The sequence below is a fragment of the Chrysemys picta genome, chromosome 22, assembly GCF_011386835.1.
Source record: "Chrysemys picta bellii isolate R12L10 chromosome 22, ASM1138683v2, whole genome shotgun sequence".
NCBI classification, from domain to species: Eukaryota; Metazoa; Chordata; order Testudines; family Emydidae; genus Chrysemys; species Chrysemys picta.
In genome coordinates this window covers 14280329-14303258 of record NC_088812.1, presented here as the reverse complement: position 1 = coordinate 14303258, position 22930 = coordinate 14280329, and the positions used below count along the sequence as shown (strand labels likewise).

Below are 22930 nucleotides of genomic sequence, written 5' to 3'. Positions count from 1 at the left end.
CGGTGCCAATCCTTGGCTGCTCCAGCAATGCCAGGAAACAAGTCAGCAAAGCCAGTGCCCAGGTCTGCCTCCAGCTGGAACAGGCGGGCGTGAGGGGCACCGGCAGGGTTGGGGGGGGGGACCCAGCATTGTTCTCCGGCAGGGCTCCCTGCGCTTCTGCCTGCCCCTCCCCACCCCCTCCAACCTGTCTATCCTTCCTTCCTTCCAGCTGCCGGATCTGTGCTCAGAGGGGCCGGGGGACGAGATGCGGCCGGAGCACGGCCGCTCCGAGGCCCCTGCAGGGAACAGGGTGCCGCATGACGGGGACCCCCCCGAGCGGGCCAGCAGCACGGGCCCCCCGGAGCCCCACGGCGTGGACCAGTCCCCCAGACACCTACCCCTCAGAAGAAGGTGAGGCCAGCTCCGGTCCCCCTGCGCCTGTCTGCCCCCCAGGGCTCTGGGGCCTTGGCCGGGGGCTTGTACCTGGTGCTCAGAACCCCCCCAGCTGCGTCCCCGAGGCCGTGGCCGCCAGGAGCATGAATTAGCGCCCCCTGGACCCTGGCCTGACCCACACATGAGGGGCACTCAGGCCCCTTGGTTCGTGCAGCCCCAGCCGGCCAGTAAGGGGGTCGGCTGGTGCCAGTGGTTTTCATGCTATGGCTGCCCCTCCTCCACAGGTTGAGCTGAGCCCCCCCCCCCAATTCTTTCACCCGGGGTCACTGAATTTGTCAATCCTGCCCAGGGCCAGATGGGAGCCAGTGTCCCCTAAAGGGGAAAGGCCCCTTGCTCCATTCCCTGTGCCAGCCAGTCTCATTCAGCTGGTACATCCCAGCCCAGTGTGGGGCTGGCCCCACGGCTGCCTCATAGCCCCAGATGCCCTGGGAACAGCCCCGCAGCCCCGACCAGGCCAGTAACCGTCCCTTCCCGGTGCTGAGCTGTAAGGTGCGCGGTGCCCTCGGGCCGGTTGGCACAGACACCCGGGGGCATGGGTACGTGGCTCGCGTGGGGCTGGGGGGCCGCTGGGGTGTCTGAGAGACGACCCCCTGTGGTTTGTCTTGAAGGTTCTGTGGGGTGGGGCCCGCGCCGGAGGGTGAGGCGCATCCAGGGTCGTGCCCCACTTCCCTGCCCCCCTCCTCCCCCCGTGTCCCTCACCCCTAGCGGTGGCCCCTGAAATGGCAGAGCCGGTGCCAGGCTCTGGGCGGTGACTCAAGCGCTGGCTCCGGCCCCAGGCTGGGGGGCGACGGGCAGCAGATGGCACTGCGGTGCGGGCAGATGGATGGCTCCCCCCGCAGTGAACCTGGGGGGAGCCAGTGATTAATATTGGGGGGGGGGGCGATCCAGACAACACAAGCCTCTTGCTGTTTTTCCCCCGAGGGGGGTGTCCGATTGCACCTTTCAGCCCCCCTGCCTTGGGGCTCAGTCCTCCTTGCTCTGGGGCAAAGGAGTCACTCCCTCCCCCATCACCCCTGGGGTGGGGGGGTGATTTGGCCATAACGAGCTCCCCCCCACATCTCGGCTGTGGCCTCCTCACTGGAGGAGGGGGGCAGGCAGCTGCCAGGCCTTGGCGGGGGCACAAGCTGGCGCCCGCCCGGGACCCTCGGCTGCCCAGCACCAGGGGCAGGCGCTCCCCCGCTGCAGGCCTGCACCTCTGCAGTCTGGCTGCAGCCTGGGCTGGGAAGAGCCCCGAAGCCCAAGGGAGCGAGGGATGGAGGCAGGGAGAGGGGGAGGGATGGAGGGATGGAGGCGGGGAGGGATGGAGGGATGGAGAGGGGGGAGGGAAAGCGCAGGCTCCTCCTCGCTGGCAGCTCAGTTCAGCCCCAGCCCCAGCCCTGTTATTCCAGCGCTGAGCGTGCAGCGGGCAGGAGCCCTGGGCCCCCCGGCTCCGTGCCCCGATTCCCGCCGCCCGCTGCCCCCCCCCCGCTGCCCGGTCTATGGCTGGCATCTCTCGGGCAGCGGGCGCCGGTGCCCAGCGCGGCCGGGCAGCACCATGAAAGGGGGGCACCAGCAGGGCTGCTCCTGCCAACACTTGTTCCGCAAAGTCCTCGCCAAGTGCAGCTGCTGTGACGCCCGGGCGCGAGGTCAGTGACTCCCCTCCCCCAACGCCCCCCTTCCCCCCCGCACCGGGGCGCTGTCCCCTGTGGGCACCTCTCCGGGGTACGGCACAGCGGGTAGCAGCTGCCCACGGTGCAAGCCGGCTCAGCCTGCAGATGCCCCATGGCCTTGCCCCGTTGGCGCAGCGGGGCAGCGGGCGCACGGGGAGGGGGCAGGCGAAGTTTGGACCAAGAGGGACGGGCAGATTTAGAGCTGGGGGGTCCCGGGGGCATGGGGGGGGAAGGGGGACCGGTGCGTCGCTTAGAGTTAGGGGCTGGGTCCCGGGGTGGATTGGAGTCTCCATGGTGGGAGCGTGTGGGTGGCCCAGGGTGTATCTGGGGGGGGAGACCCCACAGTCTGGGGGAGGGGAGCACATGCTGTGCCCGGGACTCCAACATCTGTCCTGGCCATTCACCGTCTGCCTGGAGGGGGGGGGGGTGCCCCGGCTCACCCGCAGCTCCACACTCGGCGCCGCGGCCCTGCCCTGTCCCCCAGCCTGAGGCCTTGCTGACCTGGTGGGAAGCGAACCCCCACTCTGGCCCCAGTGGCCATTGCTCAATTTCCCACTGCCTGCACTGGGGCTGCTGGGGGGGGTGGGGGGAGGCATTGGTCCCCCCAGGGTGGGGGCAGGGAGGGGACCCTCAGTCTGTGCACCCCAGGTTCTTACCCCCTTTGCCCCCTGCCCTCTGGGGCCCAGCGCCCCCTCGCCCTGCACCACAGCAGGAATTTGGCTCCTGCACCAGGACCAGGGATCTGCCCAGGGCTCGGGGTGGAGCCCTGTGTCCCCCTGAGCTCCACCACGGCCTGGAGCCCAGACTGCCCTGCAGTTCCAAGAAGGGCCAGTAGGGGGTGCCCTGTCCCAGCCGCTCAGTTGCACTGCGCTACCCATGTTGGGCTGAGGCTGGGGGTGAGGGTCCTGCAGCATCCCCACGCCCCCCCCCCCTCTTCTCCGGAAGGGTCCTTTCCTGTTCCATGATCCAACCTCTGGCACTTTTCTTCCGGGCCCCAGCGACGTGTCTGATGGGGGAGACCGTGTGACCCCCCCAGTCCCCCCACTGCAGGTTTGGGAGCGTGGGGCAGAGTAATAAAACTCCTGGGTCCCATTCCTGGCTCTGGGTCAAAAGGTGGGGGTGGGGTGGGACTGGGAGGCCAGGACTCCTGGGTTCTATCCCCAGGTCTGGGGGGGAGTGGGGGCTAGCGGGTTAGAGCAGTGGGGGCTGGGCGCCCAGGACTCCTGGGTTCTAGCCCCAGCTCTGGGGCCCACCCGGCTGGCCAGACCAACCCTTGCCTGGGGCCCACACTCTGTCTTGTCCCCACCCCCCAGATGCACCCAGTGGTGGTGTTCATGGCCCCCAGCCCAGGGGATCCTCTCGACAGCGCCCCCTGGCTGGCCAGACCAGCTGCCCCCCAGTGCCAGGACCTCTGCCCCTTCCCCGCAGGCCTGGATCACTGGCAGTGGCGGGGGGGATGTCCCAGTGCTAGGAATCACGGGGAGGGTTTCGGTGCCAGGGGGTGTCCTGGGTCGGTGTTGGGTGCAGGACAGGCTGTAGGGGTGCTGGGGACCCAGTGTGGGGGGAGGGGGCACCAGCCAGTGCCCGTCAGGGGGACATCCACGTCCCCTCGCCCCCAATACCCCACCGACCTCAACCCCCACCTGACGCCCCTCTCCCTCTGCAGACGGGCGACTGGCTGCGCCAAGCGGGGCTTTCACCTGCTTAATGGCAGAGAATTAAATGAGAGCAGAGAGGGGGCAGCTCTCAGCCCAGGACTCCTGGGTTCTATCCTTGACTCTGGGAGGGCAGTGGGGTCTAGTGGTCTAGAGCGGGGGTGGGGTTGGGGGCCAGGACTCCTGGGTTCTATCCCCAGCTCTGGAAGCGGGGTGGGGCTCTGCTCAGTGTATGGCTACCCTAACCCCCTGCCTGAGGCCCACACTTTGTCTTGTCCCACCCCCCAGATGCACCCAGCGCAGCAGACCCCTCCCCCATTCAGGCTTGAGGGTCCCCTCAGAAACCGGGCATGGAAATTCTCTTTTGTTACTGAGAATTCTCTCCCCCGCCCCCAGTCACAGCTGGTGTGTTATTGTAGGGTCTTCTTGGAGTTGCGTGGCTGTACCCAGACTGGTGTGTTATTGTAGGGTCTCCTCAGAGCGAGGCTTGCTATTGTCAGGGGATCATGAGCGCTGGGCTGTGCCTGCTACTTTATTATTGTAGGGTCTCTCTGCAGCGCTACAGCTGTAGACACTGGTTTGTTATTGTAGGGTCTCCCAGGAGCTCTGGACTGGGCAGACTGGGATCCGTTGTTGGTAGCTTGCTGGAGGGGCACAGGGCTGCAGGCTCTGCTCTGTTATTGTAGGGTCTCTCGCCAGATCAGGTTCTTATTGGCGGGTTGCTCCTGCTGGCATTGTTTGGCAGGAGTCCGACCCCTCCGTGGGGTGATGGGGGCTTGGTCAGCCGAGCGGCCCGGGGGGACGTGGTTGATGGCCAGGGACGGGGGCAGCCCTGGGGCAGGACCTAGGGTGGAGCTAGCCAGCGGCAGCCAAAGGTGACACAGTCCCCCCCCCCCCCCCCGCCCAGCTGCCCTCTTTGGCCTGGGGACCCCCCCTGGTCTCTCCGGTGCCACCCCCCCACCCTGAAATGGAGCTGTTATGCCCACAGACAATGCGAGCCCTGGCCAGACACCCCCCCCCTCACGCCTTGCTGGACAGCCCCCAGCTGCCCCCCCCGCCCCGGGTTTCCTTCCCCTCGCAGGGTTCCCCCTCCCAGCACAGGGCTGGGCTCCCAATGCCCGGGGAGGGCTCTGTGTGGGAGGGGTGAGCTGGGGGGGGCAGCACAGACAGCCCCGCCTCTCCCCCCCCCCCCACCCTGGCAAACCCGCCGAGTCAGCAGCAGTGTCCTGTTCCTCCCAAGCTCTGTGGCTGCCCGGTGCAGCAGGGCCTGGAGCCGCGGGTGGGGGCTGGCTGCCCGGGGTCCTCCCCCAGCTGATCTCCCTGTGTCCCCCCCAGCTGACAGCCCCCAGGCTCCTCCCCCAGCTCACTGGCTCCTCCCCCAGATGACCCCCACCCCACCCCCAGCTCCTCCCTCAGCTGCCGCCCCCCCAGCTCCTTGGCTCCTCCCCCAGCTGATCTCCCCAGGTCCCCCCCCCCCAGCTGGCTCCCCCTATCCCGAGTTCTCTGGTCTCTTGCCCCCCCTCCCTGGCCGATTCTCTTCCACCCAAGCAGATCGTATTGCCCCCTCCTCCCAAGCCCCCTGCCCGCCCGGGGCCTGCACCCGCCCAGGGCCTGCACCCCCCCGGCCCAGCCTGTTTATACAATAATAAAATCAACATTTTTTTGTCAGCCTCATTAAAATAAACAGAACGTAATGGGAAAAATGTTGGCAGGATCCCGGGATGGGCGGGGAAGGGGGGGAGAGTCCTGTACTTAACCCCCTGGCTGCTGCCTGGGAGCTCCTCCCCCAGAGACCGGCCCCAGTGTGGGGCAGGTCTTAGCGCCACCCCCTCCGCACCCCGCCTGCTGCCTGGAGTCCCCCCTTCACTACAGCAGCTCCCCCCCCCTGGAAGGGCAGCGAGGACCTGACTCCCCCTCCAGTATTTTCCCGTTGGAGGGTGTCTTCCCAGATTGCCCCCCAAAGGTCCCAAATGGCCCCTCATCACCCAGGGGTGCTGCAGAGGGGTGCCCTTCAGCACCCTCTGTTCTGAGCTCAGCCGTGTGCCCTGCTCATCCCTCTTTGGTTGCGGGGGGGGGGGGGGGGGCTAGGAGCTAGGACTCCTGGGTTCTATCCCTGGCTCTGGGAGGGGAGTGGGGTCTAGTGGTTAGAGCGGGGGGGAGGGCTGGGAGCCAGGACTCCTGGGTTCTCCGGGCTCCACCAGCAGGGGTTACTCAGCCCACAGGCCTGTCCCCGGGGCTCAGTAAATCCAGCCACACTGAGCGCTGCCCACCCTGGGGCATGGCTGGCCCCTGGTGCCAGGCCTGGGCATGTGGAGCCCCGGTGCCCAGTGCCAGCCCGGGCGCGGGAGGGCTGGGGAGACAGCGAACACAGCTGCCTTTGCTCGGCTCAGGGGCTTGGCCGCCGTCCCAGCCACGCTCCGCACCAGCCTCAGTCCCAGCTGCCGTCTCCCCCACAGCCGCCCAGCTCCCCCACCTCAGCCCTGGCACCGCCAGGCACCAGCACTGCCCTGGGGGACTTCCTAGGGCAAACTGGCCAGCGCAGGGATCCCCCACGTTACTGTCAGCGTCACGTGGCTCTGATCCGGGGCAAGGCACTGCCTGGCACAGGGAATGGGACATGGGGCCTTTCCCCTCTAGGGGGCACTGGCTCTGATCCGGCCCCCGGGCGAGGGCACTGCCTGGCACAGGGAATGGGACATGGGGCCCTTTCCCCTCTAGGGGGCGCTGGCTCTGATCCGGCCCCCGGGCGAGGGCACTGGAGGGCACAGGGAATGGGACACGGGGCCTTTCCCCTCTAGGGGGCGCTGGCTCTGATCCGGCCCCCGGGCGAGGGCACTGGAGGGCACAGGGAATGGGACATGGGGCCTTTCCCCTCTAGGGGGCGCTGGCTCTGATCCGGCCCCCGGGCGACGGCACTGGAGGGCACAGGGAATGGGACATGGGGCCTTTCCCCTCTAGGGGGCGCTGGCTCTGATCCGGCCCCCGGGCGAGGGCACTGCCTGGCACAGGGAATGGGACACGGGGCCTTTCCCCTCTAGGGGCGCTGGCTCTGATCCGGCCCCCGGGCGAGGGCACTGCCTGGCACAGGGAATGGGACATGGGGCCCTTTCCCCTCTAGGGGGCGCTGGCTCTGATCCGGCCCCCGGGCGAGGGCACTGCCTGGCACAGGGAATGGGACATGGGGCCTTTCCCCTCTAGGGGGCGCTGGCTCTGATCCGGCCCCCGGGCGAGGGCACTGGAGGGCACAGGGAATGGGACATGGGGCCTTTCCCCTCTAGGGGGCGCTGACTCTGATCCGGCCCCCGGGCGACGGCACTGCCTGGCACAGGGAATGGGACATGGGGCCTTTCCCCTCTAGGGGGCGCTGGCTCTGATCCAGCCCCTGGCCAAGGGCACTGCCTTGCTCAAGGGGGCAGGGAGTGGGGTACGGGCCTTTCCTCACTGGGGGGCACCAGTTCCAGCCCCCTCCATCTTGCTGCAGGCTCCCCAAATCCCATCTCTGGGCCCTGCCCCCCCCACTCCGCCCCCCCGCCCCTGGGTCGTTAGGAGCCTTTAAAAGAAAACGAAATGATAAAGAACCCCAACTCAAGTCACACAATCCCCGGCCCGGCCCGAGGCAGCGGGTGGAACAGGCCGGCTGCTCGCTGGCGCTGCCAAGAACCTCTCCGTGCACATCCCCTCCGCGGGCGCATGGCCCCTCCCCTGGCATACGGGGGGGGAGCGTGGGGGCAGGATGCTGATGCGTGGGGACAAACTCGGGGGGGCACCTCCTGATCCCCAGGGAGCGAGTAGGGGCTGCTGGGAGGACATCATGGGGGCATTGTGCCCTGCTGCCCCCCGCAGTCCCCTGGGCCTCCGTCCCCATGCCAGGGGCCGCCCTCCAGCTCAGGGGGGGAGGTGCCAGCTCGGGCAGGTGTCCGAGGAAGCCCCTCTCCTGGGGGGGCGGCACGTTCCCCTATCACTGTGCCCAGGCCCCTCCGCCTCGCCCCTGCTGGCACGGCCATGTGGGTGGGGCGGGGTGCCCATGACGGCGGCTTGACACGTCCCGGGCTCCTGACGCAGACAAGGTTATTTCGGGAGCAGGTGCAGTCTCGCTGCATGGGATTATCACCTCCCGCCAGGCGCTGGCCCAGCCCCCGCCGCCCCCCGCCTTGCCGGGCCCTGCCGGGGGGGGCCTTCCCTCCCCCTGTCCTGCCTGCTACAGGCTTTGCTGCTGACGGATAGCTGTGCTGAGAGCGGGCACCGTCAGGGTCAGTGCACCTGGCTGGGATGGCAGGGGAAGGATCTCCCTCGGGGGAGGATGGGGGAGTCCAGCGTGAGGGGTCGTTCCTTGCTTCTCGAACGCATGTCCCAGTTTCCCCCAAAGCAGATGGCAGGGGGCGCAGTTGGGAACCCAGGACTCGGACTCCTGGGTTCTCTCCCCAGCTCTGTTGTTTTGGGGAGGCGCCTCCCTTGCCGTCCCTCCCAGGAGATGGGGCTGGGATGAGGCTCCCCAGCTGGGTAAAGTGTGGGGTTCGAAATGGGCTGGAGGCGGGTGCCGATCCCAGGGCGTGTGTGTGTGTGGGGGGGGGATATGGGAGGGAGAGTTGTTTCCGGTGGGGGGAGGAATCGCAGCTGGAGCCGGGATCTTTGATGCAATCCTGCGTATGGACAAAGTCCTGTTTCCCCCGAGGCAGCAGGAATCAAACAGCGGGAGGCTGGTGCTTTGCTCCCATCCCAAGCCCCTCCCAGCCCGTGCTGTGCCCAAAAGCTCTCACGCTCTCCAGGCTGGTCTCAGGGCCATGTTCCTGTTCGTTTTCTGCTGCTTCTCTTCAGGTAGCCATAGCTCCATCCAAATGATCCCCAGCCCTCTGGGTTTGCATTCAGGCCCCCCTTGGAGGCCCCTCGCCCCCATAGCTCAGATTCCTGACTGGCTGGTGCTTTGGGTGGTGGCTCTTGTGGTTTTGCCTCTCTCGTGCTGTAAAGGAGCTTAATTGCTTCTCATGGTTATCTCGCATGTACTCCCTGGACCCGATTATCCAAAGAGCTCACTCTGCTGCCCTTTAGGCCCCGAACCCTGGGGCCCTGAGCACTGGGAGGTGAGCTCTTTGGAAGCCCTGCCCCCCTCCCCCCCCCCAGTTAGCAGGGCTCTGGACTGGGCTGGCGGGGAGGGCAGGGGGCTTTGCAGGGGGTCTGCAGGACAGAGAGGACGAGGCTGCAGCCGACGTGCCAGGGCCTGCCGGCGCCGGCTCCGTTCCGCAGCTGGAATTGTTTGGAATAGAAGGGATTAAATTTCTGAGCTGGGCTAAGTCCCAGCCGCCCCCCCCCCCCCTGCTGCCAGCACTCCCCACTGTGGGGATCAGGGATGGGGGCCTGGACACGTGGGCCTCTGTGTCGCCCCACTGTGCCGCAAACCCAGGGGCTAATGGTTTCAGCCGGGCTGCTCAAGGCCTGGGTCGTCCCTTCCCAGGCATTTTATCCCATGCTGCCAACTGGGCCCCTGAGAGACTTGGCTTCTCTCCTGGGCCTGGAAAGAAGCTGCCAGCCCTGCCCACCCACAGCAGCCCCCCCCTCTACGCCCCGCCTGGCACCCTCCCAAGCCACCCGGGGCATGACCCCCCAAACGCAATCTTCGCTCAGTGTGTGTGTGTCCCCGAGGATCCCCTCTGGACCCATGTGAGAGCCCCCACATGTCTGTGTGCTGTTCTCCTCCATGCCCGCTCAGGGAGCCCCTTGGCTCTCCACACCCCCCATGCCACACCCCATGGAGTCTCAAAAGTTTGGGGGAGACAAGACCCTGCACCCCCGGCTTCCTGCGATTCACCACGACTCTCAGCCAGCCAGTAAAACAGGTGGTTTATTTAGACGACAGGAACACAGTCCAAGATACGTCTTGCAGGTACAGACAACAGGACCCCTCAGCCGGGTCCAGCTTGGGGGGCCAGGGGAGGCCAGGAGGTCTGTCTGGGCTCCCCTCCGTTTCCCCAGCCAGCTCCAAACTGACTCTCCAGCCCCTCCTCTCCCTTTGTCTCTTCCCAGGCCAGGAGGCCACCTGATCCCTTTGTTCTCCAACACCTTCAGTTGGCATCTTTGCAGGGGAGGGGCCCAGGCCATCAGTGGCCAGGAGACAGGGTGTCGGCCATTCTCTGTGCAGACACCATCACACTGGCCCTCTAGGGCTCTGCAACAATCACCCCCCCCCCCCCCCCAGACACTTGAGAAGTGCATAGGGGAAACTGAGGCACCCACACAGCACTCAGAGAAAACGTTAACAGTCCCACTTGGTGTCACAGAGTATCCCCCCGGCCCACCTGGAGAGTCAGCCCTCGCTCCTCCAGAGCTTCTCCCCCATGCCAGGACCCTGCCCACCCTGTGCCTGCCCCCTTCCCACCCTGTGCCCACCCAGTGCCAGCCCCCTGCCCACCCTGTGCCTGCCCTGCTCTCTGACCCCTCAGCCTCTCTCCCGCAGAGTCCTACTCGGTGGCAGGCAGTGATGGCAGCATCTCGGCCTCGGTGGCCTCCATCCAGCCCCAGCCCTCGTCCGGCTCCGCGCCCAGCTCGCCCGGCTCCCGGCGCTCCGTCAGCACCCTCAAGAAGTGGCTGACCACCCCGGTGCGCAAGCTGAGCACCGGCAGCCTGGCCAAGGGCGAGCGGAAGCCGGAGGGTCGGCCCCGGCGCGGGGGCGAGGGCAGGCGGCACGGCCGGCAGGAGGAGAGGAAAAGCATCGACCTGGGGCAGCTGGGCAAGGCCGACGAGCCCCTCGCTGCCCTCCGGGAGCCCAAGGGCACGGTGAGAGCATTGCGGGTGGGGCTGGGCACTGCCAGGGGGGGGCTAGGTTCCTAGGGGCCGGGCACTGCCATGGGGGGCTGGGTTCCTGGGACTGGGCACTGCCATGGGGTGTTGGGTTCCCTGCGGCTTGGCACTGCCATGGGGGGCTGGGCACTGCCATGGGGGGCTGGGTTCCCAGGGACCGGGCACTGCCATGGGGGGGCTGGGTTCCCTGGGGCTTGGCACTCCCATGGGGGGCTGGGTTCCCTGGGGCCGGGCACTGCCATGGGGGGCTGGGTTCCTGGGACTGGGCACTGCCATGGGGCGTTGGGTTCCCTGCGGCTTGGCACTGCCATGGGGGGCTGGGCACTGCCATGGGGGGCTGGGTTCACAGGGACCGGGCACTGCCATGGGGGGCTGGGTTCCCTGGGGCTTGGCACTCCCATGGGGGGCTGGGTTCCTGGGACTGGGCACTGCCATGGGGCGTTGGGTTAACTGGGGCTTGGCACTGCCATGGGGGGCTGGGTTCCCGAGGGCCGGACACTGCCATGTGGGGGGACTGGGTTCCTGAGGGCCGGGCACTGCCATGGGGGGCTGGGTTCCCAGGGGCTGGGCATTGCCATGGGGGGCTGGGTTCCCTGGAGCTTGGCACTGCCATGGGGCGCTGGGTTCCCTGCGGCTTGACACTGCCATGGGGCGCTGGGTTCCCTGGGGCTTGGCACTGCCATGGGGGGCTGGATTCCCGGGGCTGGGCAATGCCATGGGGGGCTGGATTCCCGGGGCTGGGCACTGCCATGGGTGGGCTGTGTTCCCTGGGGCTTGGCACTGCCATGCGGGGCTGGGTTCCCTGGGGCTTGGCACTGCCATGCGGGGCTGGGTTCCCTGGGGCTTGGCACTGCCATGGAGGGCTGGGTTCCTGGGAACTGGGAACTCCCATGGGGGGCTGGATTCCCGGAGGCTGGGCACTGCCATGGGGGGGCTGGGTTCTCGGAGGCTGGTCACTGCCATGGGGGGCTGGGTTCCTGGGGGCCGAGCACTGCCATGGGGGGCTGGGTTCCGGGGGCCGGGCACTGCCATAGGGGGCTGGGTTCCCCGCGGGCTAGGCACTGCCATTGAGGGCTGGGTTCCCGGGGGCCGGGCACTGCCATGGGGGGCTGGGTTCCCGGGGGCCGGGCACTGCCATGGGGGGCTGGGTTCCCTGGGGCTTGGCACTCCCATGGGGGGCTGGGTTCCTGGGACTGGGCACTGCCATGGGGCGTTGGGTTAACTGGGGCTTGGCACTGCCATGGGGGGCTGGGTTCCCGAGGGCCGGACACTGCCATGTGGGGGGACTGGGTTCCTGAGAGCCGGGCACTGCCATGGGGGGCTGGGTTCCCAGGGGCTGGGCATTGCCATGGGGGGCTGGGTTCCCTGGAGCTTGGCACTGCCATGGGGCGCTGGGTTCCCTGCGGCTTGACACTGCCATGGGGCGCTGGGTTCCCTGGGGCTTGGCACTGCCATGGGGGGCTGGATTCCCGGGGCTGGGCAATGCCATGGGGGGCTGGATTCCCGGGGCTGGGCACTGCCATGGGTGGGCTGTGTTCCCTGGGGCTTGGCACTGCCATGCGGGGCTGGGTTCCCTGGGGCTTGGCACTGCCATGCGGGGCTGGGTTCCCTGGGGCTTGGCACTGCCATGGAGGGCTGGGTTCCTGGGAACTGGGAACTCCCATGGGGGGGCTGGATTCCCGGAGGCTGGGCACTGCCATGGGGGGGCTGGGTTCTCGGAGGCTGGTCACTGCCATGGGGGGCTGGGTTCCTGGGGGCCGAGCACTGCCATGGGGGGCTGGGTTCCCGGGGGCCGGGCACTGCCATAGGGGGCTGGGTTCCCGCGGGCTAGGCACTGCCATTGAGGGCTGGGTTCCCGGGGGCCGGGCACTGCCATGGGGGGCTGGGTTCCCGGGGGCCGGGCACTGCCATGGGGGGCTGGGTTCCCGCGGGCTGGGCACTGCCATGGGGGGCTGGGTTCCCGGGGGCCGGGCACTGCCATGGGGGCTGGGTTCCCGGGGGCCGGGCACTGCCATGGGGGGCTGGGTTCCCGGGGGCCGGGCACTGCCATGGGGGGCTGGGTTCCCGGGGGCCGGGCACTGCCATGGGGGGGCTGGGTTCCCGCGGGCTGGGCACTGCCATTGAGGGCTGGGTTCCCGCGGGCTAGGCACTGCCATGGGGGCTGGGTTCCCGGGGGCCGGGCACTGCCATGGGGGCTGGGTTCCCGGGGGCTGGGCACTGCCATGGGGGGCTGGGTTCCCGGGGGCCGGGCACTGCCATGGGGGGCTGGTTTCCCGGAGGCTGGGCACTGCCATGGGGGGCTGGGTTCCTGGGGGCTGGTCACTGCCATTGAGGGCTGGGTTCCCGGGGGCCGGGCACTGCCATTGAGGGCTGGGTTCCCGGGGGCCGGGCACTGCCATGGGGGGCTGGGTTCCCGGGGGCTGGGCACTGCCATGGGAGTGCTCTGGGTTAGCAGTTCCAGGGGTGGCATAGGGAGCTGGTGATGTGTCAGGACACACCCAGCGCCCGCAATCGGCCCCCTGATTTGGGCTGCCCCTGCCCTCTCGGGCCTTGAGGCTCTGGCTGGGAAAACAGCCTCATGAATTCAGTTTCCCCTGGAAAACAGGGGACCCGCCATGGGGGGCACCTGACGCCCTGAGGGAGAGTGAGGGCTGCGGGGGTTGGAGATCGGGGCAGGGGGTATAGACACCCCATCCTGCTCCAGAGCAAAGTGAGCCTCTGGAGCGCCCCCCCCCCCGCAGAGCTGCAGCCCTAGCCCCTGTCTGACCCCCCCCCCCCCACGGCGTGTTGCAGGAATCGGGCCCCTCGGGGGGCGAGCGGCTGCCGGGCCTGGCTCTGCTGTGCAGTCTGCTGGAGGGGGGCGCCGCAGAGGCAAACACACAGGTGAGGAGGGGGCATTGGGGCGGGCGCCGTGGGAGACACCCCCCCTTTTCCCCCTGGGCCCAGGTCATCCTCACTGCCCCTGGCTCTGCCCGGGTGCTGTGTTGGGGCTAGATGCCCCCTCCCAGCCCCAGATCCTGCCCCACCGGTACCAAGGGTAGCTGGGAGTTGGGGCACAGAGAAGCAGCGCCCTGGCCAGCCCCTGGGGGGGTTCGCTGTGGGGATTGACTCTGGTGGGGAGGTCCTTGGGGAATTTGACTCCCAGGAGTCCCGGTCCCTGGGGCGTTTAACCCTTGCAGGGCCTGACCCCGCCACTGGCTGGGACCCGGCAGGACTTCCCCACTACTGCACACGTTGGAGGGACCCACTCCAGCTAGCGGGGTCTGCCCGGGGCTGGGGGGGGCAGGAGCAGGGACTGGGAGCTCTGGGATGCTCCTGGGGGCGCGATGCCTGAGGCAGGTCTGCTGCAGCCCCCCCCCCCCCCCCCCGTGACTGTGCCCCGGCCCCCAAGCTATGGGATCTCGGTTCCCAGGGCATGCCATGCACGGCCTGCAGTTACCATGGAAACTGCATCTCTGGCCATTTGAGGTCCCTGAGATCCCAACCCACGTCTCCCCAAAGCAGAGGAGTCCCCTCGGCAACCCCCCCCGTGCAAACCCAGACACACCCCCCACACCCTGTGCACACGCAGACACGCCCCATGCACACCCAGACACTCCCCTCACACCCAGACACGCCCCATGCACACGCAGACACTCCCCCCACACCTTGTGCACACCCCAGACACTCCCCCCACACCCTGTGCACACCCAGACACTCCCCATGCACACCCTATGCACACGCTGACACGCCCCATGCACACCCCAGACACTCCCCTCACACCCTGTGCACACCCAGACACACCCCATGCACATCCTGTGCACACACAGACACGCCTCCCCACACCCATGCACACACACCCCTGCAGATGCAGACACACCCCATGCACACCCAGACACTCCCCTCACACCTTGTGCACACCCAGACACGCCTCACGCACACTCTGTGCACACAGACACGCCCCCCCACACCCATGCACACGCAGACACGCCTCATGCACACCCTGTGCACACGCAGACACACACACCCCGTGCACATGCAGACACGCCCCATGCACACCCTGTGCACACTCAGATACTCACCCCCAAACCCTGTGCACATGCAGACACACCCCATGCACACCCCTTTGCACAAACGCATGTGTCATGGAGTCCCCGGGCGATGCTCTGGAACTGCTCCCCACAAAGCCAGTCAGGACTCTGGGGAGCCTCCTCTCCCTCGGAGCAGACTGTCTTCAGGGCAAGAAGCTCACATGGCTTCACCTCCTGGGTCTCTCCTGGGAGCATTCAGCATGTGCCCCTCTGTGCGCTTCCCACAGCGAGTCCGCCCAGGCGGGGTCCTGGGGAAGCCAGAGGGTCCTGCACCCCCACTTCCCAGTCAGACGTGACTCTCAGCCAGCCAGTAAAACAGAGGTTTATTAGATGACAGGAACACGGTCTAAAACAGAGCTTGTAGGTCCAGAGAACGGGACCCCTCAGCCGGGTCCATTCTGGGGCCCAGCGAGGCAGACCCCCCGTCTACCCCCCCTTCCAGTCCCCAGCTAGCTCCAAACTCCCACCCCCGCCCAGCCCCTACTTCTCTGGGCTTTGTCTCTTTCCCGGGGCCAGGAGGTCACCTGATCTTTGTCTCCAACACCTTCAGTTGGCACCTTTGCAGAGGAGCGGCCCAGGCCATCAGTTGCCAGGAGACAGAGTGTCGGGCATTTATGTGCCCTGGCCCTTTGCTCTGCAGCAACCAGACACCCTTATCCCACCACCTAGATACTTAAGAACTGCATAGGGGAAACTGAGGAAAACATTAAGAACAGTCCCACTTCGTCACATCATGCACACACAGGCCCTGCACACACGCCATTGCACACACAGATGTGCCCCCATGTGCACACAGGTGCTCCAAGCAGACACACTCCTGTGCACTCGCTTTCACATGGGAGGTGCCCCCCGCCCCGTCCTGGCTCTCGGGGGAAGTGACTGGGGGGTTCAGCAACTGGGGTGCTGGGGGGAGGTGGTTGGAATTTTCCATGCCCCTCCCCCGAGGGCCCCTTCCAGGGCAGGCGCCAACTCATCTGTTGATGGGGGAGCTCTGCCCCTGACACACGGACCTGAGGTGCTGGGCCCCTGCCCCTGCTCCCCACGGGCCCCCACGCACCCCACCTGGCAGGGTCTCCCAGGGCTCTTTGCCCAGCAGCCTCGAGGCCCGTTGCCACTGCCCGGGTGGGAGTGGGCAGGGCTGCTCCATGCCCCTAACTGTGTCTCCCCTCCCCCTGGCAGGGCCCCAGCCCCCTTCAAATCCCCAGTGACCCCCAAGGCCTGGCCCCCCCTGAAGAGCTCCCCGGGCAACCCCCGGAAGAGATAACGAGTGAGGAGGAGAGAAAGAGTGCCTTAGAAAAGAGTATGTAAGTGGAGCCGCTGCGCCCGCGGGACAGGGCTGGGGGTGCCAGGGCTGGGGGTTCCTGGGGGGAGGTGCCAGGGAGCATGGATCGGGTTCCTGGATGAGAGTGCAAGGGGGCATGGATGGGGATTCCTGGGGGAGGTGCCAGGGGTCAGGGATGGGGGTTCCTGGGGGGAGGTACCAAGGGGTAGGGATGGGGGTTCCTGGAGGGAGGTGCCAGGGGTCAGGAACGGGGGTTCCTGGAGGGAGGTGCCAGGGGTAGGGACAGGGGTTCCTGGGTGGGGGGTGCCAGCGGGCAGGGGCAGGGCTGTGGGTGCCAGGGGCAGGGCTGGGGAGTCCTGGGGCGCTTGGAGCAGAGGCTGCGTCCCCAGCACTGCAGGGCTTTGCTAAGGACGGATCCTGGGGCTGGGGGCGACCTGGACCCTAGGTCCCTCCCCGGGATCGCTCTGGGCTTGAGCTGGGAGGGGGCCGAGGGCAGGACGGGGAGGATGGATGGGGGGGGTCTCACAAGGGGCTGCGTCCCCTCCCCGCTTTCAGATGTGGCCATTCCCTCCCGTGGGCAGGTTCGTCCTCACGGAGCTCGTGGAGACGGAGAAGATGTACGTGGAGGACCTGGGCCAGATAGTGGAGGTGTGAACCCCCCCAGAGCCCCTCTCCCCCAGACAGCCCCCAGGCTCCCCTCCCCCAACAGCCCCCTGCTCCCCTGGCTCCCCTCCCCAGACAGCCACCAGCCTAGGGACCCCTTCCCGGGCAGCACCCCCACCCCAGGGCCCCCTCCCCAAACAGCCAAAAGCCATAGGGCCCCCCTCCCTGGGCAGCCCCCCACAGCAAGCAGCAGGCCCAGTCCTAGAGCCCCCCAGGTAGCCCCCCCAGACCCCTCCCTCAGTCCTGAGCTCTGCCCCGGGAACACGGCCCCTCCCTGGGGTGAGTGGATGCTTCTCTCTTGGCCCAGTACCTCCCACCGGGGGCCTGCCCCCCCACACCGGGAACCCCGCTCCCCCTGCCCCAGTCTGGGCAGCAGCAGAGCCCCACTCCGTGTGCCCCCCCGGCGGCAGCTCCCTGCTAACCCACCCCTCCTGCCCCCAGGGCTACATGGCAACCATGCGTGCCCGGGGCGTGCCCGAGGACATGGAGGGCAAGGACAAGATCATCTTCGGGAACATCCACCAGATCTACGACTGGCACAAGGAGTGAGTCGGGGGATGGGACGCCCCCCCAGTCCCCCTCCCCCTGCGAGGATCCCAGGGACACCCCCCCCAACGCTTTGTCCTGGGGCTGGGTCTCCCTGTGCTGCCAGGGCCAGGCCGGCTGCCTCCCCCCCCCACGTATAGGTCAGGGGGGCACACAGATATACCCCTAAGAGATCTCTGCAGCGCCCCCCCTTCTGCCCGCTGCAGGGGGGTGCCCGGGCTCTGGCAGGATCAGGGAGACCAGGATCAGAGCCATCTGGTGCCCTGCTCTGCCCTCTCCCAGATGTGGACCCTTGTGGTGCGCCCATGCCAGGCCGCGCGCTGGGCCCCTGGCACACCCAGCTGCCTGGGGGGTTGGGGGGGGTGTGGGTCGGTGGGGGTCTGCCCCATGGTTCTCAGCCCTCTCTGCCCCCCCTCCCCCCCAGTTACTTCCTTAAAGAGCTGGAGAAATGTCTGCACAACCCGGACCTGCTGGCGCAGCTCTTTATAAAACACGTGAGTCCTGGGCGTCGCTGCATGTGCCCTGCCTCGCCAGCCTGCCCCTGGCCCCACCCCTGCCCTGCCTCCCCAGCCAGCCCCTGGCACCGCCCCCACCCTGCCCCCAGACCCCACCCCACCCCCAGCCCTGCCTCGCCAGCCTGCCCCTGGCCCCACCCCTGCCCTGCCTCGCCAGCCTGCCCCTGGCCCCACCCTGCCCTGCCTTGCCAGCCAGCCCTGGCACCGCCCCCACCCTGCCCCCAGGCCCCACCCCACCCCCAGCCCTGCCTCGCCAGCCTGCCCCTGGCCCCACCCCTGCCCTGCCTCGCCAGCCTGCCCCTGGCCCCACCCCTGCCCTGCCTTGCCAGCCAGCCCCTGGCACCGCCCCCACCCTGCCCCAGGCCCCACCCCACCCCCAGCCCTGCCTCGCCAGCCTGCCCCTGGCCCCACCCCTGCCCTGCCCCCACCCCTGCCTCGCCAGCCTGCCCCTGGCACTACTCTGCCCCCACCCTGCCCTGCCTTGCCAGCCAGCCCCTGGCACCGCCCCCGCCCTGCCCCCAGGCCACCCCACCCCACCCCCAGCCCTGCCTTGTCAGCCTGCCCCTGGCACCGCCCCACCCTGCCCCCAGGCCCTGCCTCACCCCCCACCCCTGCCTCGCCAGCCTGCCCCTGGCCCCACCCTGCCCTGCCTCGCCAGCCTGCCCCTGGCCCCACCCTGCCCTGCCTCCCCAGCCAGCCCCTGGCACCGCCCCCACCCTGCCCCCAGGCCCCACCCCAACCCCAGCCCTGCCTCGCCAGCCTGCCCCTGGCCCCACCCCTGCCCTGCCTCCCCAGCCAGCCCTTGGCACCGCCCCCACCCTGCCCCCAGGCCCCACCCCAACCCCAGCCCTGCCTCGCCAGCCTGCCCCTGGCCCCACCCTGCCCTGCCTCGCCAGCCTGCCCCTGGCCCCACCCCTGCCCTGCCTCCCCAGCCAGCCCCTGGCACCGCCCCCACCCTGCCCCCAGGCCCCACCCCACCCCCAGCCCTGCCTCGCCAGCCTGCCCCTGGCCCCACCCCTGCCCTGCCTTGCCAGCCAGCCCTGGCACCGCCCCCACCCTGCCCCAGGCCCCACCCCACCCCCAGCCCTGCCTCGCCAGCCTGCCCCTGGCCCCACCCCTGCCCTGCCTTGCCAGCCAGCCCCTGGCACCGCCCCCACCCTGCCCCCACCCCTGCCTCGCCAGCCTGCCCCTGGCACTGCTCTGCCCCCACCCTGCCCTGCCTTGCCAGCCAGCCCCTGGCACCGCCCCCGCCCTGCCCCCAGGCCACCCCACCCCACCCCCAGCCCTGCCTCGCCAGCCTGCCCCTGGCACCGCCCCCACCCTGCCCCCAGGCCCTGCCTCACCCCCCAGTCCTGCCTCGCTAGCCTGCCCCTGGCACCGCCCCCACCCTGCACCCAGGCCCTGCCTCACCCCCCACCCCTGCCTCGCCAGCCTGCCCCTGGCCCCGCCCCCACCCTGCCCCCAGGCCCCACCCCACCCCCACCCCTGCCTCGCCAGCCTGCCCCTGGCACTGCTCTGCCCCCACCCTGCCCTGCCTTGCCAGCCAGCCCCTGGCACCGCCCCCGCCCTGCCCCCAGGCCACCCCACCCCACCCCCAGCCCTGCCTCGCCAGCCTGCCCCTGGCACCGCCCCCACCCTGCCCCCAGGCCCTGCCTCACCCCCCAGTCCTGCCTCGCTAGCCTGCCCCTGGCACCGCCCCCACCCTGCACCCAGGCCCTGCCTCACCCCCCACCCCTGCCTCGCCAGCCTGCCCCTGGCCCCGCCCCCACCCTGCCCCCAGGCCCCACCCCACCCCCACCCCTGCCTCGCTAGCCTGCCCCTGGCACCGCCCCCACCCTGCACCCAGGCCCTGCCTCACCCCCCACCCCTGCCTCGCCAGCCTGCCCCTGGCCCCGCCCCCACCCTGCCCCCAGGCCCCACCCCACCCCCAGCCCTGCCTCGCCAGCCTGCCCATGGTCCCGCCCCCACCCCCAGGCCCCACCCCACCACCAGCCCTGCCTCACCAGCCTGCCCCTGGCCCCCCCCTGCCCCCAGGTCCCACCATGCCACAAGGACCCCACCTCATCACACCCCAGGACTCTGCCCCGTGCAGGCCCTGCCCTCTCATGACTTGCTTACTCCACCCCACCCCTCCGCCTCGCTGTGCCGTGGGGCCCAGGTCCTGCCCTGTCACACCAAGGGAACCCCACCCACGCCACATGGCCTCTGCCCCTCCCACAGGTTTTGCCCCATCACGCCACAAGGACCCCGCCCCACCATGCCCCACCCCTCATACAGTGAGGGCCCCGCCCCTGATCTATGCTGCCCCCCTGCCTTCTCCCCCACATCTCGAGGGCCCCGCACCGTGGGGCTGGCTGCCATATGGTGCTGCACGGGCCCTGCCACCTCTCCTGTGGTCACGTAACTGCTGGGCATACCGCCTCCGCTGGGGGCTGCTGCAGGTCCCAGCGGGCATCAGCCACCCCCCTGCGAGGATAGACGCGGGAGCATGTTCCAGCGTGTATTAGCATGTGGTCGCATGGGCTGGCACGTGTTGGGGGCTGTGCGCATGTGTGGGGCATGTTGTGGCGTGTGCAGGCGTGTGCCTGGGAGCATTGTCACCTGCCCCCTGTTCCCTTCCAGGAGCGCCGTTTGCACATGTACGTCGTTTACTGCCAGAACAAACCCAAATCGGAGCACATTGTCTCTGAGTACATCGACTCCTATTTTGAGGTGAGGGGACCCCAGCTTCCCCATCCGGCCCCTCTATGACCCCCCCCCGAGCTGGGACTCTGGTTACCCCCATCCGACCCCCCCCAGTCCCCAACTCGCCCTCTGCAACCTGCCCCATCCGACCCCCGCCTCTCTCCCCAGTTCCCCCGTCTGACTCCCCTCTTGCTGTCCTGCCTCACCCCTTCCAAGCCCCCCACCCTCACTCCCCCAGCCAGGATCCCACCTCACTCCATCCAACCCCTCCTCGCTCCCCCAGCTGGGACCCCAGCTCAACCCATCCAACCCCCAACGCTCCCTGGCTCGTCTGACCCCCACACACACTTACTGCCCCAGCCAGAACCCCAGTTTGCCCCATCTGCCCCCCACCCTGGCTGGACCCTCCTGGAGGTGGGTGGGCCCGGGCCCGTGGGGAGCACGAGGGGGCTGATGTGCTGCCTCTGTTTCCCCAGGAGCTGAAGCAGGAGCTGGGCCACAGGCTGCAACTCAATGACCTGCTGATCAAGCCGGTGCAGAGGATCATGAAATACCAGCTGCTGCTCAAGGTGAGAAAGGTCTGCCAGGACCAGACGCGCTCCGCCCCAGAGCCAGCCGCCCACACCAGGCTGCTCAGGGCTGGGGACGCTCCACCCCAGAACCAGCCGCCCACACCCTGCTGCCCAGGGCTGGGGATGCGCTGCCCCAGAGCCAGCTGCCCACGCCGGGCTGCCCAGGGCTAGGGATGCTCCACCCCAGAGCCAGCCACCTATGCCGGGCTGCCCAGGGCTGGGGACTGTCACGGACTCACAGATCGTGTCCACTCTTGGCCCCGTGCGGTCCGTGGGGGGTGCCCCTTTTAGTGAGACAGCCCTTCTCGGGGGTCCACTCTCTCTCGGGGTCAGGCCCCTCCACCTCCTGGATCCGCACCTCTCGGAGCCCTAGCACACCTGTTTCTCGCCGTGGGCCCCCTCAGGGAGTCCACTCACTCTGGACCAAAGGGGTTGATGCCACCCTGTTCTCTAGACTGGAGTGACTCTCAGCCAGTGTAAAACAGGAGGGTTTATTGAGAGTTGAACACAGCACAGGAAACTCTCAGGGCCTCAGGCCTGGCCTCCCTCAGCCCAGCACACCCCAGTCTCTCTGCATCCAGGTGGGCTCTGCCTGCTCCCCCTCTCTAGCCCAGAGCCCCCCTACTCCCAGCTGGGCATCTGAGATCCCCGGCCCCAGGCCCCGCCTCTGTCCATTGGCTTCTCTCCAGGGAAACAGGGTCGTAAACCGGGGCCTCCTCTCCTCACTTCTGTCCTCTGGCTGGAACCGGCTGGTTAGGTCACTGGGTCCTCACTCTGCAGCCCATTGTCCGCCCACTGGCCAGAACCGGCTGCGTCTCCTCAGCTGGGCCTCTGGGTCACCAGGTCACCGGTCACTGGGGTATCCATCCTCCTGGCAATCGGCTGGGTCACCACGTCCTCTCTCCCGTCCTCTGCAAAACAAACTCCCTCTCCCCTCACCTCGTTAAACCAGTAACACCCAGGGAAACTGAGTCCCACCCCCTCCGCATGCAAACCATTGAAACTCCACAGAAAACAAGAAAACCCCCCACTTCGTCACAGGGACGCTCCGCCCCAGAGCCAGCCGCCCATGCCAGGCTGCCCATTTCCAGGGGACATGAGCCATCTGCTTCTTCCTCCTGCCCTGTCCATGTTCGGAGGGATGCCATCTGCTTGGGGGTTAATTGGGGCCATTGCCAGCCCCTTGGGGGGGTCATGGCACCCCCTTTTCCATCCCTCAGTCCTGTTTTCTCTTGCGTCCCAGGATTTCCTGAAGTACTACAGCAAGGCCGGGATGGACACGGAGCAGCTGGAGGTAGGGCCGGCGAGAGCTGGGAGCGGGGGGGCACCCGGCCCACAAGCCTCTGCCCAGGGCAAGGCCCCACTGGGCTGGGGGTCGCCTGAAAATGCACCATCCCAGTTCTGTAGCATTGTCGGGGGAATTGGGCAGAGTTTCCATGGGGACAAAGTGAGGTTGCCAGGGGGCAGCAGGCAGCATTTCCATGGGAACCGGGGGACCACGGGCAGCATCTCCATGGGGACCAGGAGGGCAGTGGGCAGCTTTTACGTGGGGACCGGAAAGGGCACGGGGCAGTGTCTCTGTGGGGACCGGAGGGGGCAAGGGGCAACGTCTCCGTGGGGACCGTAGGGGGCAAGAGGCAGCGTCTCCGTGGGGACCGGAGGGGGCGCGGGGCAGTGTCTCTGTGGGGACCGGAGGGGGCGCGGGGCAGCGTCTCTGTGGGGACCGGAGGGGGCAAGGGGCAGAGTCTCCGTGGAGACCGTAGGGGGCAAGAGGCAGCATCTCCGTGGGGACCGGAGGGGGCAAGAGGCAGCATCTCCGTGGGGACCGGAGGGGGGCACGGGGCAGCGTCTCCATGGGGACCAGAGCGGGTGTTTGCCAGGGAGGTTCATCCTGGGGTTGGTTCAGTTCCCATTGGGAAAATGAAAGCAACTGGGTCATTACATGGCCAGTGGGGGGGGGGGGGGCGAGTCTGGGGATAACCCACCCAACTCTGCCAGTGCCCCTCACTCCTGACTTGCAGCCCCAAGTATCTGCAGCTCCTGCCCCCCAGGGCGCACGGGGCCCAGGG

The 22930-nt window shown here is 68.4% G+C and overlaps 2 protein-coding genes across 6 annotated transcripts in view; both read left to right on the top strand.

Moving 5' to 3' along the window:
- Positions 1–281: 281 nt before the first annotated feature.
- Positions 282–22930, top strand: part of LOC135972091 (rho guanine nucleotide exchange factor 25-like) — a 28199-nt gene continuing 5550 nt past the window's right edge. For 3 of the 5 annotated variants that reach the window (XM_065575568.1, XM_065575569.1, XM_065575566.1), the window contains exons 1-10: positions 282–390; positions 10185–10504; positions 13322–13411; positions 15778–15902; positions 16462–16528; positions 16985–17088; positions 17514–17583; positions 20227–20316; positions 20766–20858; positions 22105–22155. In XM_065575568.1, coding sequence (XP_065431640.1) covers positions 297–390; positions 10185–10504; positions 13322–13411; positions 15778–15902; positions 16462–16528; positions 16985–17088; positions 17514–17583; positions 20227–20316; positions 20766–20858; positions 22105–22155 — 1104 coding nt within the window. In that variant the 5' untranslated portion in view covers positions 282–296. Of the gene's footprint in view, positions 391–1820; positions 2058–10184; positions 10505–13321; positions 13412–15777; positions 15903–16461; positions 16529–16984; positions 17089–17513; positions 17584–20226; positions 20317–20765; positions 20859–22104; positions 22156–22930 lie in introns of those variants that run through there. The other 2 variants (XM_065575567.1, XM_065575570.1) reach the window with 2 other exon arrangements.
- On the top strand, positions 18006–20082 carry LOC135977165 (uncharacterized; the record flags this gene model as incomplete). Its single annotated transcript, XM_065576448.1, has 3 exons — positions 18006–18059; positions 18776–18978; positions 20046–20082. Coding segments are annotated over 3 exons (294 nt in total), but the record flags the coding sequence as incomplete, so codon positions are not given.